Source organism: Triticum urartu, chromosome 6 (assembly GCF_003073215.2).
Source record: "Triticum urartu cultivar G1812 chromosome 6, Tu2.1, whole genome shotgun sequence".
Classification (NCBI taxonomy): Eukaryota; Viridiplantae; Streptophyta; class Magnoliopsida; order Poales; family Poaceae; genus Triticum; species Triticum urartu.
Window position 1 is genome coordinate 151,409,699 of NC_053027.1, and position 16,131 is coordinate 151,425,829.

Here is a 16,131-nt window from a genome sequence, read left to right on the forward strand (position 1 = left end):
CCCTTGCATATTATAGTTCATCACGAAGCTCTTGTAGCTTGGTGGCAGTGATTGGAGAATTCTGTCAATGACGCAATCATCTGGAAGATTAACTCCCAATTGAATCAAGTGATTATTATACCCAGACATTTTGAGTATATGCTCACTGACAGAACTGTTGTCCTCCATCTTGCAACTATAGAACTTATTGGAGACTTCATATCTCTCAATTTGGGCATTTTCTTGAAATATTAACTTCAACTCCTGAAACATCTCATATGCTCCATGACATTCAAAACGTCGTTGAAGTCCCGATTCTAAGCCGTAAAGCATGGCACACTGAACTATCGAGTAGTCATCATCTTTGCTCTGCCAGACGTTCATAACATCTGGTGTTGCTCTAGCAGCAGGCCTGGCACCCAGCGGTGCTTCCAGGACGTAATTCTTCTGTGCAGCAATGAGGATAATCCTCAAGTTACGGACCCAGTCCGTGTAATTGCTACCATCATCTTTCAACTTTGCTTTATCAAGGAACGCATTAAAATTCAACGGAACAACAGCACGAGCCATCTATCTACAATCAAGCATAAACAAGCAAGATACTATCAGGTACTAAGTTTCATGATAAATTTAGGTTCAATTAATTTACTTAAAGAACTCTCACTTAGATAGACATCCCTCTAATCCTCTAAGTGATTACGTGATCCAAATCAACTAAACCATGTCCGATCATCACGTGAGATGGAGTAGTTTCATTGGTGAACATCACTATGTTGATCATATCTACTATATGATTCACGCTCGACCTTTCGGTCTCCGTGTTCCGAGGCCATATCTGTATATGCTTGGCTCGTCAAGTATAACCTGAGTATTCCGCGTGTGCAACTGTTTTGCACCCGTTGTATTTGAACGTAGAGCCTATCACACCCGATCATCACGTGGTGTCTCAGCACGAAGAACTTTCGCAACGGTGCATACTCAGGGAGAACACTTCTTGATAATTAGTGAGAGATCATCTTATAATGCTACCGTCAATCAAAGCAAGATAAGATGCATCAAAGATAAACATCACATGCAATCAATATAAGTGATATGATATGGCCATCATCATCTTGTGCTTGTGATCTCCATCTTCGAAGCATCGTCGTGATCACCATCGTCACCGGCGCGACACCTTGATCTCCATCGTAGCATCGTTGTCGTCTCGCCAATCTTATGCTTCCACGACTATCGCTACCGCTTAGTGATAAAGTAAAGCATTACAGTGCGATTGCATTGCATACAATAAAGCGACAACCATATGGCTCCTGCCAGTTGCCGATAACTCGGTTACAAAACATGATGATCCCATACAATAAAATTTAGCATCATGTCTTGACCATATCACATCACAACATGCCCTGCAAAAACAAGTTAGACGTCCTCTACTTTGTTGTTGCAAGTTTTACGTGGCTGCTACGGGCTTAAGCAAGAACCAATCTTACCTATGCATCAAAACCACAATGATAGTTTGTCAAGTTGGTGCTGTTTTAACCTTCGCAAGGACCGGGCGTAGCCACACTCGGTTCAACTAAAGTTGGAGAAACTGTCACCCGCAAGCCACCTATGTGCAAAGCACGTCGGGAGAACCGGTCTCGCGTAAGCGTACGCGTAATGTCGGTCCGGGCCGCTTCGTCCAACAATACCGCCGAAACAAAGTATGACATGCTGGTAAGCAGTATGACTTATATCGCCCACAACTCACTTGTGTTCTACTCGTGCATATAACATCAACATATAAAACCTAGGCTCGGATGCCACTTTGGGTTTCGTAGTAATTTCAAAAAAATTCCTACGCACACGCAAGATCATGGTGATGCATAGCAACGAGAGGGGAGAGTGTGATCTACATACCCTTGTAGATCGCAACGGAAGCGTTTGGTTGATGTAGTCGTACGTCTCCACGGCCCGACCGATCAAGCACCGAAACTATGGCACCTCCGAGTTCTAGCACACGTTCAGCTCGATGACGATCCCTGGACTCCGATCCAGCAAAGTGTCGGGGAAGAGTTCCGTCAGCACGACGGCGTGGTGACGATCTTGATGCACTACCGTCGCAGGGCTTCGCCTAAGCACCGCTACAATATTATCGAGGACTATGGTGGAAGGGGGCACCGCACACGGCTAAGAATATGATCACGTGGATCAACTTGTGTGTCAAGGGGTGCCCACTGCCCTCGTATATAAAGGATCAAGGGGAGGAGGCCGGCCGGCCCTCTATGGCGTGCCAAGGAGTCGTCCTCCTCCTAGTAGGAGTAGGACTCCTACTAGGAGGGGGAAAGAAGTGGGGAGGGAGAGGGAAAGGGGGGTGCCGCCCCCCTCTCCTAGTCCAATTCAGACCAGGGGGGAGGAGGCGCGCGGCCCACCTTTGGCTGCCCTTCTCTCTCTCCACTAAGGCCCATATGGCCCATTACTTCTCCGGGGGGGGGTTCCGGTAACCCTCCGGCTCTTCGGTTTTCTCCGAAATCACCCGGAACACTTCCGGTGTCCGAATAAAGCCGTCCAATATATCAATCTTTATGTCTCGACCATTTTGAGACTCCTCGTCATGTCTGTGATCACATCCGGGACTCCGAACTAACTTTGGTACATCAAAACTCATAAACTCATAATATAACTGTCATCGAAACCTTAAGCGTGCGGACCCTACGGGTTCGAGAACAATGTAGACATGACCGAGACATGTCTCCGGTCAATAACCAATAGCAGAACCTGGATGCTCATATTGGCTCCTACATATTCTACGAAGATCTTTTATCGGTCAGACCGCATAACAACATACGTTGTTCCCTTTGTCATCGGTATGTTACTTGCCCGAGATTCGATCGTCGGTATCCCATACCTAGTTCAATCTCGTTACCGGCTAGTCTCTTTACTCGTTCCGTAATACATCATCTCGCAACTAACTCATTAGTTGCAATGCTTGCAAGGCTTATGTGATGTGCATTACCGAAGGGCCCAGAGATACCTCTCCGACAATCAGAGTGACAAATCCTAATCTCGAAATACGCCAACCCAACATGTACCTTTGGAGACACCTGTAGAGCACCTTTATAATCACCCATTTACGTTGTGACGTTTGGTAGCACACAAAGTGTTCCTCCGGCAAACGGGAGTTGCATAATCTCATAGTCATAGGAACATGTATAAGTCATGAAGAAAGCAATAGCAACATACTAAACGATCGGGTGCTAAGCTAATGGAATGGGTCATGTCAATCAGATCATTCACCTAATGATGTGATCCCGTTAATCAAATAACAACTCCTTGTTCATGGTTAGGAAACATAACCATCTTTGATTAACGAGCTAGTCAAGTAGAGGCATACTAGTGACACTCTGTTTGTCTATGTATTCACACATGTATTATGTTTCCGGTTAATACAATTCTAGCATGAATAATAAACATTTATCATGATATAAGGAAATAAATAATAACTTTATTATTGCCTCAAGGGCATATTTCCTTCACTGACAATTGTTGAGTATTTTAGCAATTTTTTGATTGAACTAGAACAATGCCCGTGCGTTACAACGGGATATAAATATTCTAATACATCAGCTTGTGATTTACCTGTCAATAATAATGCGATTATGTAAATAAATGCTCATCAGATTCTGACCGTGAATTACCTTATATTTTGATTAGAAGTTTGGTAAGCAAATTAAAGTGGAATTGGTTCGGAAGGTAAGTAAATTAAAGTGATTGATTATCGTATACATGGAAGGTTGGACGAAGAGGTGGTGGAAAGAAAGGTGAAATAAGAACCTTAACGTTCTTTTTAAGTAGTAGAAATAGAGATTAGTCAAGAAAACAATCATGAGCATAGCATTGACAATATTAAACACATGCTGATATTTGATCACGTAAATAGGTACTAGACGTGTAGCAGAAAGATCTACTCAAATGGCTAGTGCGGCCAACACAAATATAAACCGGAGCGGGCTAAACGAGTTATACCCTCCAGTCGGCCAGGTCAAAGCCGTGGCCGCGGCGGCCTTCTTCTCGACTTCAGTGGACATGTTGATGACGAAGACGACAAAGACGTAGACGAATGGAGGCGAGCAGTCGCGTAGGAGACACTCCTCGAAAACTTAATTGTCCTTCTCCCAATGTGGGAACGTAAATGGCGGGGTTTTGGAGGCCTACTCTTCCGTACAACGGTACACGCATGGGCGGAATGGGATCGCCGATGGGAGCAGTAACGATAACATAGATCTGAGCTCGACTTGGCTCATTCACGAAACACCACGCGCGCCGGAAGAGCGCACGCAAGGAACCCTTATAAAGGGGTCCAAAACTTCTTCCAAATCCGGGGTGCTACTTAACTTCTCACCACCTAGTCTTGTTACCCACCTGAGTCCTTAGATATTTTTTCTGAAATTTTTATATGTGCCTATAGCTCATACTATATTTCAACAACAACAACTCCACCATGCTCACAAACATCATTGAAGATCTAAATCTGCCTCAAAATATAGGGCTCTTCAGAATGGAAGCTCCAGGTTAGTTGAACATTTAAAGTTCAAGTTGTTTGCGTATATAACCTCTAATAGATTATGTCAAAATTGAATAATGCCATAAGTTCGAGACATGCAACTATTAAGTGATTTCGGGAGCTATAACTAACAGACTATGATACATCCATGGGGGATTATTATCTTGTTAGTAATTGTGTCAATAATTTTTATGGGTCACTATTTCTCAATCCATTTAGAAATAGTTATATGATGGATATCTTTTTACTATATACTTGCGTGAATCTTAGTAACCAGATTGGATGATTGTTGGTGTTGGCTTACTAATTATCAACTTTGTTCCAAATTGTAGGATGCTTGGAAATTTAAATATGAACCACATACGGACTGGAATGAGTAAACAGACACATATATATTTGATTCAGAAAATAGTTAGAACATTTTATAATTCAAAACGGAGGGAGTATTTGGAGACAGCAAAACTGGGGTTTTCAGGGAGTTAATGACGTTAATGATAGCTTCGCACACCATTGAGAAACAGTATAATGGGCGAGCTACAAGCCACCACAGCGAATTGAGTTAGTCAGCCCTTGGATCCCGCGAACAAACGCCCCAGATCACCTGGTCGTCTGACTGTGCACCCAGGTTTTTCTTCGCCTGTAACCTCCCCGTCACACAGGCCTCAACGTCTCTGGGCCGCTGCTCCAGGGACTGATCAGGACGGCCTGTCATAAATCAGGCCGAAAAACTTCCAAATCACTAGCTTGGGCTTTCTGCCCCTAAGAAAATCTCCTGGGCCTTCTTTGCCTGCATGCTGCGGCTTCTCGAAGCGGCAGTAAACAAGGTGCTGGTTTCTTCGAATTGCAGTCTGTACAAAAATTCAATTTTGGTGATTGAATCATATTTTAGTTTTATTTTTGCTCTGGCTGCAGCATAGTGTACAACCACACCGTGTATCCAATAAAGCGCTTCGCCAAGATTAAGTATTGCCTTGGCATGGTGCTTACACATGACAATGGCATCAAGATATTCATCACCCGCCTCAAGTCTGATCTTTCATGTTTGTTATTCTAAAGATCTCTTGCGCTGACTGCAAAAATATTGCTCATCTATGTTGCGAATTGCAGAGGTGCTGAAGGTCATTGAGGAGAGCTATGTGCGGCTCTAATTCGATAATTCATCTTTCATGATACAAAGAGTTGAATCCCTTGAGATCGTGACTTATTACCATTTAGTTTTGTGCAAAAGTGAAGATGCAAACCTCTAAGGTGATACATATTTCATTTTCCTCTCCATCCTTTTTTTATCTTCCAATATCATGAATCTTTTTTTATCTTCCAATATCATGAATGTGATGGGACGAAAATGTAGAAAATGAAAGTATTTACATGAGTGCATTAGTTTTGACTTCAAATATCTCCAACCACGTTTATCAACGCACTGTAATCCAAATTTTGCAAAATCTATAGGATGTTTCTATTGTCCATTTTATATTTTCATAGAATGAACGGCGCGACAACGCGCGCCTTCATGGTCTAAACCTCGGCGGTCGATACAGAGGGGATCTAGTCGCGCTTCATGCTGGGCGATGCGGGTGGGCTGCGAGGGGATCAGGGGGACGTGGGGGATCGGTCTTCTGAGGGGATCCATCCAAGCCATGCGGGTGACGCAGGTGACCGATCTTGCGGGAGCAAGACGGCCGGGGCGAGGCGTCTTTGGTAGTGGGGGATGCAAGGTGGAAGCAAGAGGAGTGTGGGTGGCAGTGGACGGTGGGCTTCTCTCTAAGCTCGCCAGAGACATCATTTGCTGCCCAGCTACCCTCAGACATCTTCCATTTGTTCACTTGCCCCTGCTGGACACACATAGCGGCGATGCAGACTACAGGCCTGTTCGGAATTCCACCAGCTCCATGAAATTCCAGGAGCTATGGAGTTAGGAAATAGCTGCTCCGCAATTTTCAACTGCAACTCCACCAACTTCGGGAGTGGAGTTGTGGAGTGGAGGTTCTCCGAACAGGGCCTACATAGTCCCTGTCCTGCTTACTTGTGACCTGTCCACGTAGTAGTTCACATATCCTCGCAGCTAAGCATATCCCTATGAAACGAAGCACTACTAACACATGTATATCCAGTTTGAAGCCTAACTATGTCGAAGCCTAATGAGACATTTTCTAATAACAATATTGGCAGGAACCACGAGGCAATGTTCAGTGACATTCATCTGGCTCATGGCACCTTGTCTTCTATCAGTTGCCGATCATATTTCAACTTTTTGCGAATTTGCTTGCTTGACTGCACCTCTGTTTAATTTTCTTAGGATATGCAAGCAGCTCCACGGAGAGCACCAACACATTCAACGTGTCAATCAAATTGGTATGTGAATATTTGTGGTTTTCTTCTCTAGATAGGAAAGATGCCAAGTGGCAAAATTACAATTTTCAGATGATGAAACTTTTAGTCTTAGTTTCGTATTTACATTTTCCTTGATATTGGAAACAACTGTAATATGTGCAGTTCAGTGCCTACCTCATTTGATATCTTCTTTACGTATTTAGGGTGATGATGACTTGTTTATTTCTCTTTTTTCTACCACACAACAAATTCGCTCTTTCTTCACTACTCTGTCATCATGCAAAGATTATATAACTATATCCACCCGACACAAGACTATTGAGGACATAATGAGTAATGAAACTTGTTAACTCACTAGCAGCAAAATGAAATAGATAGCCAGAGACACGCACATACAAGTGAAACCGACTTTTTTTCATTGGTACTTTTTTCTAAGAACTTATTTCTCATTGGCACCTTTACAAAGTGGTATGGTCAACATCATATTTGTGAGAACCAATCTATTGTATCCAAAAATCTAACTTACAATTTTGCGGTTTCATGGTTTTTTCTGCGTCACCTCCTCAATGGGAATAAAAGTTCAAACTCCAAACTCTTGCACATTATAACTTCTATAAATTCTTCCAGTGCATTAGTTTTCACTGCAACGATGGGACGATATCTTATCAATTGCTTAATAAAACTAATACTTATGACAACTTCATCTTGGCGTGTGTTGGAAGTGCTGTTAACCCTTTCGATTGGCAGAGATGTATCATACTTTTTTGCGAGACATTTTTTTTTCAAACTCATATCCGAAGCATGAATGGACGTTGGACTTCCAACAAACTTTTGTCCATCCATGAAGATAGATGGGCGTGCCGCAAACTGGTTATTTTTTTTCCCCTTCACCAACTTATCAATGTATGGGTTAATTTATGCAAATTTAACATCCATGTTACCTTCCTGTGTTGATGGAAATTTCTATCAATATATTGTAAAAATGGACGAGCGCGGCAAAGCGCGTGATCATGGTCTAGTGTTTACTGGACAGCATGTGGACGATGGTAGAATCTCACGTTTGTCATTTATAGAGGAATTTAATGTAACGGTGATTAGATAGTGTTGTGCATGCATCCTCCAAAGAATCGTGGGCTGCATAGCACTGCTTTTTCTTACTCCCTCCGTCCCATAATATAAGAACGTTTTTGACACTAATGTAAAAAACGTTCTTATATTATAGGATAGAGGGAGTATTATTTAGCAATTGCACTTCAAATCACACATTATTTTTCTCTTACATACCATTACTCCAGGTACAAATACAAGTAGTACTACATGTACGTGTGTAAATTAACACCACAACTCCACAAGGCAGAACGCATATCTCTTTCAGGCATAAACATCAAAACACACACAGTAGGAAATTTACCACGATCGCAGGCGACAGAATGACGAGTTGAGGAGAGATGATCAGCACGCACATTTTCAAATCAAAAGGCCAGCTCTTTGGTGGCCAACTCTTCGCTCTTCTCAAGCGCGCTCGCCTCCATCTTGGTGGAGAAGCTGCATGGCGGGCTGACCAGCGGCACCGCGCCCCGTGCTCCGTTCTGCGGCCCACTGAGCTGCGCGTCGACGGCCTTACGGGCGACGATGACAGAGTTGATCACCTCACCTTCGGGGTGGTGCACGGCCAGCACCTCGAACCCGCCCCGCCTGATGTCCTCCGGGTCGACGATGGGGTACAGGAAGCCGCGAGCGCCGTGCGCGCTCCGCACGACCAGGGACGCCCCCTTCACCATGTGCGCGCCCAGGTGGGCTATCACCTTGGCCTTCTCCTCGGCCGCCATGCCGACGAGCGCGGCGAGGAAGACCACGTCGTACGCGCCGAGCTCCTGCGTGAGGTCGGCGACGTCCGCCGTGTGGAACTTCATGCGCGCGCCCACGCCGTCCTCGCTCGCGCCGAACAGCTTCCTGGCGCGCTCGTTGGCCGCGCCGCACAGGTCGTAGTTGTCGAAGTGCGCGTCGGGCAGGTGGTGCGCGGCGAGGACGAAGGAGCTGAACGGCAGCGGGCCGGAGCCGACGAAGGCGACACGCGCCGGCGCGATGCCCGGCACGTGGCGCGCCAGGAGCTCGTACTCCAGCCTGCTGAGGTTGACGTAGTTGCTGTAGTAGGGGAAGCGGGCGAGGTGGTCGAGCGGGTTGTCGAAGGTGGCGAGCAGGTCGGCGTAGTGCGCCTCGAGCTTCCCCTCGGCGGCGGAGCAGAGGCGGATGAGCGCCTCCCGCATCCCCTGGTGCTCCGGGCTGAGCTTCGTCACGTCGACGGGGCTCGGCGGGACGCACGCGGTGACGAGGTCGGTGAAGAGCCTGTCGACCTCGGGGGACGGGCTCAGCGACGGCAGCTCGGCGATGGCGGCCTGGAGACCGGCGATCTTCTCGATCAGAGCAGCGACCTCCATGTTCTGGGCATCCATGTTATCGCTGCTTCCTGGTGACCGGAAAAACTCTGGGGGCAGGAGAAAATGTGTGCCGCTGAACGCTGGAGCTGCTCGATGAGTTCTGAAATGGATACATGGGCGCATATATAGCAGCGGCGAGACTACTTGTGTTGTGCGCGATTTCACGCCGGCCTGCAGCTGAGGAAAAAGACGCTTTTGATTGTGCACGCTTCACGCATCCATGCCCAGGCGGGTTTCATGCCTCTCGTCAGACTTTTACGTGTTTGAAACTATAGTATATATTACTCCCTCCATTCTAAAATAGATAACCTAACTTTGTACTTTCTCGTGAATCAACCTGTGGTTGAGTTGGTTAGGTGGACAGTGGTATCCCTAACCCACCAGGGTTCAAATCCTGGTGCTCGCATTATTTCTGAATTTATTTCAGGATTTCCGGCGATGCGCTTTCAGTGGGAGGAGACGTTCCCGTCGACGACGAGGCGCCTACGGTGACTTCTCAGTCTCTCGGAGGTGCTCATAGGGGTAGGGTGTGTGTGCGTGTTCATCGGGATGAGTGTATGCGTGTATATATGAATCGGGATGAGTGTATGCGTGTATATATGAGCGCTTGTGTTTGTACTGATGCTCAAAAAAAAACTTTGTACTTCCTCTGTTCCCAAATATAAGTCTTTCTAGAGATTCCACCAAATGAGTACATACGAAACAAAATGAGTGAATCTAAACTCTAAAATATGTCTACATACATCCGTATATTGTATTCCGTTTCAAATGTCTAAAAAGACTTATATTAAGGAATGGAGGGAGTACTAGTTAGTATAAAGTTGAGTCATTTATTTTAGAACGGAGGGAGTATAATCTTAGGTGCTCATGTCGCTACGTTGAAGTTGACAGCATTTTATAATGTCCATAAAGATTGTGTTCGTCCAATTTAGGTCCCGCGTGGGGTCTCCAAACACAAAAATGCTAGATACACAGACTAAAACAACGTGATTTTACAGACTTGCTGATTTGTTCCTTTTTAATTGAACTAAATAACCATCTTCTCCTAATTAATCCCCCCTCCCCTCTGATTTTAACTGGTGGGGGTGCGCGCCAAGCCCCGTAAAGCTCCGTTGACGTAGCAAAGCCGCTCCAAACATGGTTGAGGACGGCAAGGTTTAAAGTACCGATATTAGAGAAATTTCTGAACTCACTGAAATATCCGGAAATTTGGAAAAGTTAAAAAATCTTTTGGAATCCGGTCTAAAGAAATTCACTTAATTTGAAGGGATTTTGACTGAAACTGAATTTGGGTTGAAGTTAGTTTGAATATAGGCCAAAATTTTGAGGTCATAAATATTTTGATACCCGCTAAAACTTTCAGAGATTGTGTTGAATTTTTTATTGGATGGCTCCGCTGATAATACTCTACTACCCAGCTCACTAGTGGTGTGCCCATAGTGGCACACTAATATGTGAAGATACATGTGGCGTGTGCCAGGTAGGGCACGTCACTGATAAGGGATTAAAGACACGTCACTAATACCCACGAAGAGTTGGAGTACTAGGTAGCTTCGGAGTTGTCTCTGGTTATACGTAGCTTCGGAGTTGTCTCGGATTATCAAGGCTTGTCACTGATACCCACGAAGAGTTGGAATAGTATGTAGCTTCGAAGTTGTCTCGGATTTTGAGCTGGGTACCCACTCACCAATGTTTGTGTGTGATCTTTTATTGGAGCATCTCTTGGTGTACTTGCATTTCTTCTGTGTATCCTTATGTCTTTCATGCCTTGTCTCTCATGCATTCATTCCTTTTTGTCATCCTTATTTATTCTTTATTTTCAAGGAGATTGGTTTCCTCTTTTGAAAGGTTCTGAACAATCGAAGGCTAAATGTTAGGGTTTTCACAATTGTAGCAATACCTCTCATAATTGCTAGATCTTGAATAATCATTTCTTGACCTTTAGTGGCTTTGATCTTTGCGCTTGAACTTGTTCTTGGAGTAGAACTTGTTGAAGTTGCAGACCATGATGCTAAGTTCCTCACTAATGACCTTCACTTTTTCACCTACAATCCTTCCAATCACTCTGGTATGCATGAGATCTTTGTAATTTGGCACCATTTGGATAAGAGTGCATATGGTGTCATACTTGCCATCTAATGCCCTTATAAGATCTTCTTCATGACAAACTTGTTCACCATCTCTTCATCACCCCAACCGACAATCTCATTTTGTGATGAGTGTAAGCCTAGAGTAAACGCCTTCACCATCCTTCATCTTGAACTTATCAAGTTGACCTTCAAGTATGTGAAGATTGGATTCCTTCATGGATGTGGTGCCTTTGTACATTTCCACCAAAGTATCACAAACTTCCCTTGCACTTTCAAGATGACTAATCTTGTTGAACTCGTCAGGGCACAAGAGTTGAATAAGACGTCACATGCTTGAGCATCATGTTGTCGCATCTTCAATTCATCGAGAGTGGCTTCGTGATCCATAGTTTATCCACCTTGAAAGAATTAATCTTGTAAACCAGCACGGATAATTGGCCAACAACGGGGTCATGGTCAATAATATGCATTCTCATCTTATGATCCAACTAGCAAAGTTAGAGCCATCAATCTAAGTATCTCTTTAGTGATAACCTCCTCACTAGAAGTTGTACTCTCTTTTCATGGTAAAGCCAAACCAATGAGCCAACTTACGAAGGATTCACTAATGGAGGACCTTGCTAACAAGCCCTTATTTTTACACCACTTGTAGGATCATTTAGTATAGTCTGGAGGGGGTGGATAGACTAGCAAATCTAGGGAACACTTTTCCCAATTTTGAAGTTCTTGGCAATTTTAAGATTTTCTAGGGATAGCCTAGGAACACCCTACACATGCAAGTCTACTGAAGTATAACAAGTAAGACAAAGCTTGGATGAGTAGAAACGAAGGTAAAGGTTAGATGAATGCAAACATGGGGAGGATTGACGAAGTTGTTTCCCATGGTTCGGACATTTGACGCTATCCTACTCCAAGCTCGTGCAGGCTTCAAACCACGAAGGTTCTAGGATCACAGAGATCCCGGTTCCGAGTTCCACAGAGAAACAATTCCACGAAGTACTACACCACAAAGGGTACACAAAACGACCAACCAACCTATGTCAGCACGTCATACAGTGATACGTCTCCAACGTATCTATAATTTATGAAGTATTCATGCCATGTTTACAATAGTTTTATATGATTTTGGTATGATTTGATTAGAACTAACCTGTACTGACGCTGTTTTCAGCAGAATTACCGTGGTGTTGTTTTTGTGCAGAAATAAAAGTTCTCGGAATGCGATGAAAATCAACGAAGAATTTTTCTGGAAAATATAAAAAATACTGGAACAAAAATATACCGGAGGGGAGTCCCGTGGGCCCCACGAGGGTGGGGGCGCGCCCCTGTGCCTCGTGGACTACCCGTGGGGCCCCCTGACTTGTTCTCGACGCCAACCTCTCCTATAAATACCCAAACCTCCAGAAATTAACCTAGATCAGAAGTTCCCCCGCCGCAAGCCTCTGTAGCCACGAGAAATCAATCTAGGCCCTCTCTGGCACCCTGCCGGAGGGGGCCATCATCGCCGGAGGGCATGGAGGAGGATCCCAGAGGGGACATCATCACCATGAAGGCCAAGGACTAGAGCGGGAACCTCTCCCCATCCAGGGGAGGCCATGGAGGAGAAAGCACAAGGGGGAGAACCTCTCCTTCTATCTCTCGCTGGCACCGAAGTGCCATCGGGAGGGGAATCATCGCCACGGTGATCATCTTCATCAACATCACCATCATCATTACCATCCTCATCTCATTTACGCGGTCCACTCTCCCGCACCCGCTGTAATCCCTACTTGAGCATGGTGCTTTATGCCACATATTATGATCCAATGATGTGTTGCCATCCTATGATGTTTTGAGTAGATATCCTTTGTCTTTGGGTTGATTGTTGATCTAGATTGGTACGAGTTGTATGTTTTATTTTGGTGCTATCCTATTGTGCCCTCCGTGTCACGCAAGCGTGGGGGATTCCCGTTGTAGGGTGTTGCAATACGTTCATGATTCGCTTATAGTGGGTTGCTTGAGTGACAAAAGCATAAACCCGAGTAAGGGGGTTGTTGCGTATGGGATGAAGGGGACTTGATGCTTTAATGCTATGGTTGGGTTTTACCTTAATGATCTTTAGTAGTTGCGGATGCTTTCTAGAGTTCCAATCATAAGTGCATATGATCCAAGAAGAAAAAGTATGTTAGCTTATGTCTCTCCCTCATATGAAATTGCAATGACGACTATCGGTCTTGTTAACAATTACCTAGGACAATTCCGTACACCGACCCATCATTATTCCACACTCATTAGTTATAATACTTAAGTAATATATTTCTAACTTTATGATAACATCACCTACTTTTATGTTTTAGCTCTCCGATACCATGCAAAGTTATCCTCTTCATACCCACAACGTAGTTTTATTTCTCGTTTCTAGTTGGAAGCAAACGTTCGGTGTACGTAGAGTCATATCAGTGGCAGATAGGACTTGAGAGAATATTGATCTTACCTTTAGCTCCTTATGGGTTCGACATTACATACTTATCACTTCCACCTTTGGAAATTACTATGATGATTCCCTGCACTTGGGGATTATCAAGCTCTTTTCTGGCGCCGTTGCCGGGAAGCAATAGCGTGGGGTTGATATTCTCATGTGTGCTTGTTTGCTTTCTTCACTAAGTATATTTTGTTTTTCCTTTTTTGTTTATGTTTAGTTGTGGGTGAAACATAAAAAAATTTAAAGAATGAAAATACAAAAAAATTTACTTGCCTCTCATGCCTAAAAAGTTTTTCAATAAAAGAAGTGATTGGAAGATTATGCATTGAAGAAATGAGGGTTGACCTTGAGCACTTGTGTTCATGCTCATGGAAAAAATGTAAAATAATTCATGGAAGCTTCTCTGAAAATAATTATCCCCTTGTATATATCCATTGTATTATAAAAATAATGTGCCAAGCTTCGGTTTTAGGATGATTAGATTGCTTGTTTACTATGCATAGTACAAAAACAGAAACTTTGACTCTAGCGCGTGATTTTACTTTTTTTACTGGAAAGTCAAACGGGTCTGAAACTTTTTGCACATTACTTCTGTATAAATTGTTTAAATTTTATTTTTTTAGAATTTTTCGGAGTTACAGAAGTTTACTAAACTTCCAGTTTACTACAGATTGTCCTGTTTTTGACAGATTCTGTTTTCTATGAGTTTTTCGCTTATTTTGATGAATCTATGGGTAGTATCGGGGGGTATGAACCATTGTGAAGTTGGAATACAGTAGATATAGTTCTAATATGAAATTGGAATAAGTTTGCAATAGTACCTAAAGGTAGTGATTTGCTTTATTACACTAACGGATCTCACAAAGTTTTTGTTAAAGTTTTGTGTGGATTAAGTGTTCAAAGATCGAGGAGCTATCAATATGAGAAGAATAAAGAGAGGCAAGAGCTCAAGATTGGGGATGCCCAAGGCACCCCAAGTAAATATTTCAAGGATACTCAAGCATCTAAGCTTGGGGATGCCCCGGTTGGCATCCCATCTTTCTTCAACAATTATCGGTATACCTCGGTTTTTGTTTTGTTCACATAATTTGTGTCCTTTGTGTTTTTGTTTTTCCTTTAAGAACCATGCTAGTGTGAGATGGACATTTTATTGATTTATAGAATACTTCATGTGCTTCACTTATATCTTTTAAGTATGGTCTTATAGAATTGCTCTTTGTGCTTCACTTAAATCTTTTAAATATGATCTTATAGAATTGCTCTTTGTGCTTCACTTATATATTTTTTGAGCTTGGATGTTGGTTAGTCTATATTAATTGTAGAATGATCCATGAACTTCACTTATATCTTTTGGAGTATGAATAATACTATCATCTAAAGTGGATTTATAAGAAGTTTGCTCCCACTATTCCGAATGTGGAGAATTTTGCGTATGTGGAGAGTAGTAAAATTTCTATGCTCATAGATCATGAAAAGAATGCTTTATGTGATGGTTATATTGTTGAAATCATTCATGATGCTACTGAAAATTATTATGAGGGAGGAATACATGTTTGTAGGAGTTGCAATAATATCAAGTTTCCTCTCTATATGCTTAAAGTTTTGAAGTTATACTTGTGTTTCCTTCCTATGCTAGTTGATTCTTGTTCCTATAAATTATGTGCTCACAAAATCCCTAGGCATAGGAAGTGGGTTATATTTACATGTGCTAGTCATAATCTTCATGATGCTCTCTTTATGTTTCAGTACTTATCTTTTATGTGAGCATCATTGAAATCATCATGCCTAGCTAAAAGACATTAGAGAAAAGCGCTTGTTGGGAGACAACTCAATATCTACCCTTACTGTTTTTGTGTGTTTACATGGTTAAGCTATTGTAGTAATCATGTTTTATAGCTTTTGTTTCAATAAAGTGCCAAGTAAGACCTTTAGGAAGACTTGGGTGAAAGTTAATGTGATCTTGCTGTAAAAAACAGAAACTTTGCGCTCACAAGATTAGCTGCCATTTTTTTACAGAAGAGTGCGATTGAGTTGATTCTTTTTCAGAACATTAATAGACAAATTCCTCACGTCCACCAATTTATTTCAGAATTTTTGGAGTAGCAGAAGTATGGTCGGTGTTCAGATCATTATAGACTGTTTTGTTTCTGACAGATTCTGTTTTCATTGCATAGTTTGCTTGTTTTCTAGTTTCTGTGGCTTATATTTCTCAATATAAATTGTAGAAATGATATGGTACAGTAGGCATTGTGTGAGAAAAATTATGAATCTTGTCTTTGACAGCACCAAAGTGAA

The 16,131-nt window shown here is 43.0% G+C and overlaps 1 protein-coding gene across 1 annotated transcript; it reads right to left on the minus strand.

Moving 5' to 3' along the window:
* Positions 1-8,105: 8,105 nt before the first annotated feature.
* On the minus strand, positions 8,106-9,387 carry LOC125514663 (nicotianamine synthase 1-like). The gene has a single exon (XM_048680004.1). It carries the CDS (start codon positions 9,298-9,300, stop codon positions 8,320-8,322), a length of 981 nt encoding a protein of 326 aa, XP_048535961.1. The 5' UTR covers positions 9,301-9,387; the 3' UTR covers positions 8,106-8,319.
* Positions 9,388-16,131: the final 6,744 nt, after the last annotated feature.

Bases quoted from the DNA above. Each gene is read 5' to 3' on its own strand.
- LOC125514663 (XM_048680004.1), bottom strand. From the start codon at position 9,300: ATGGATGCCCAGAACATGGAGGTCGCTGCTCTGATCGAGAAGATCGCC.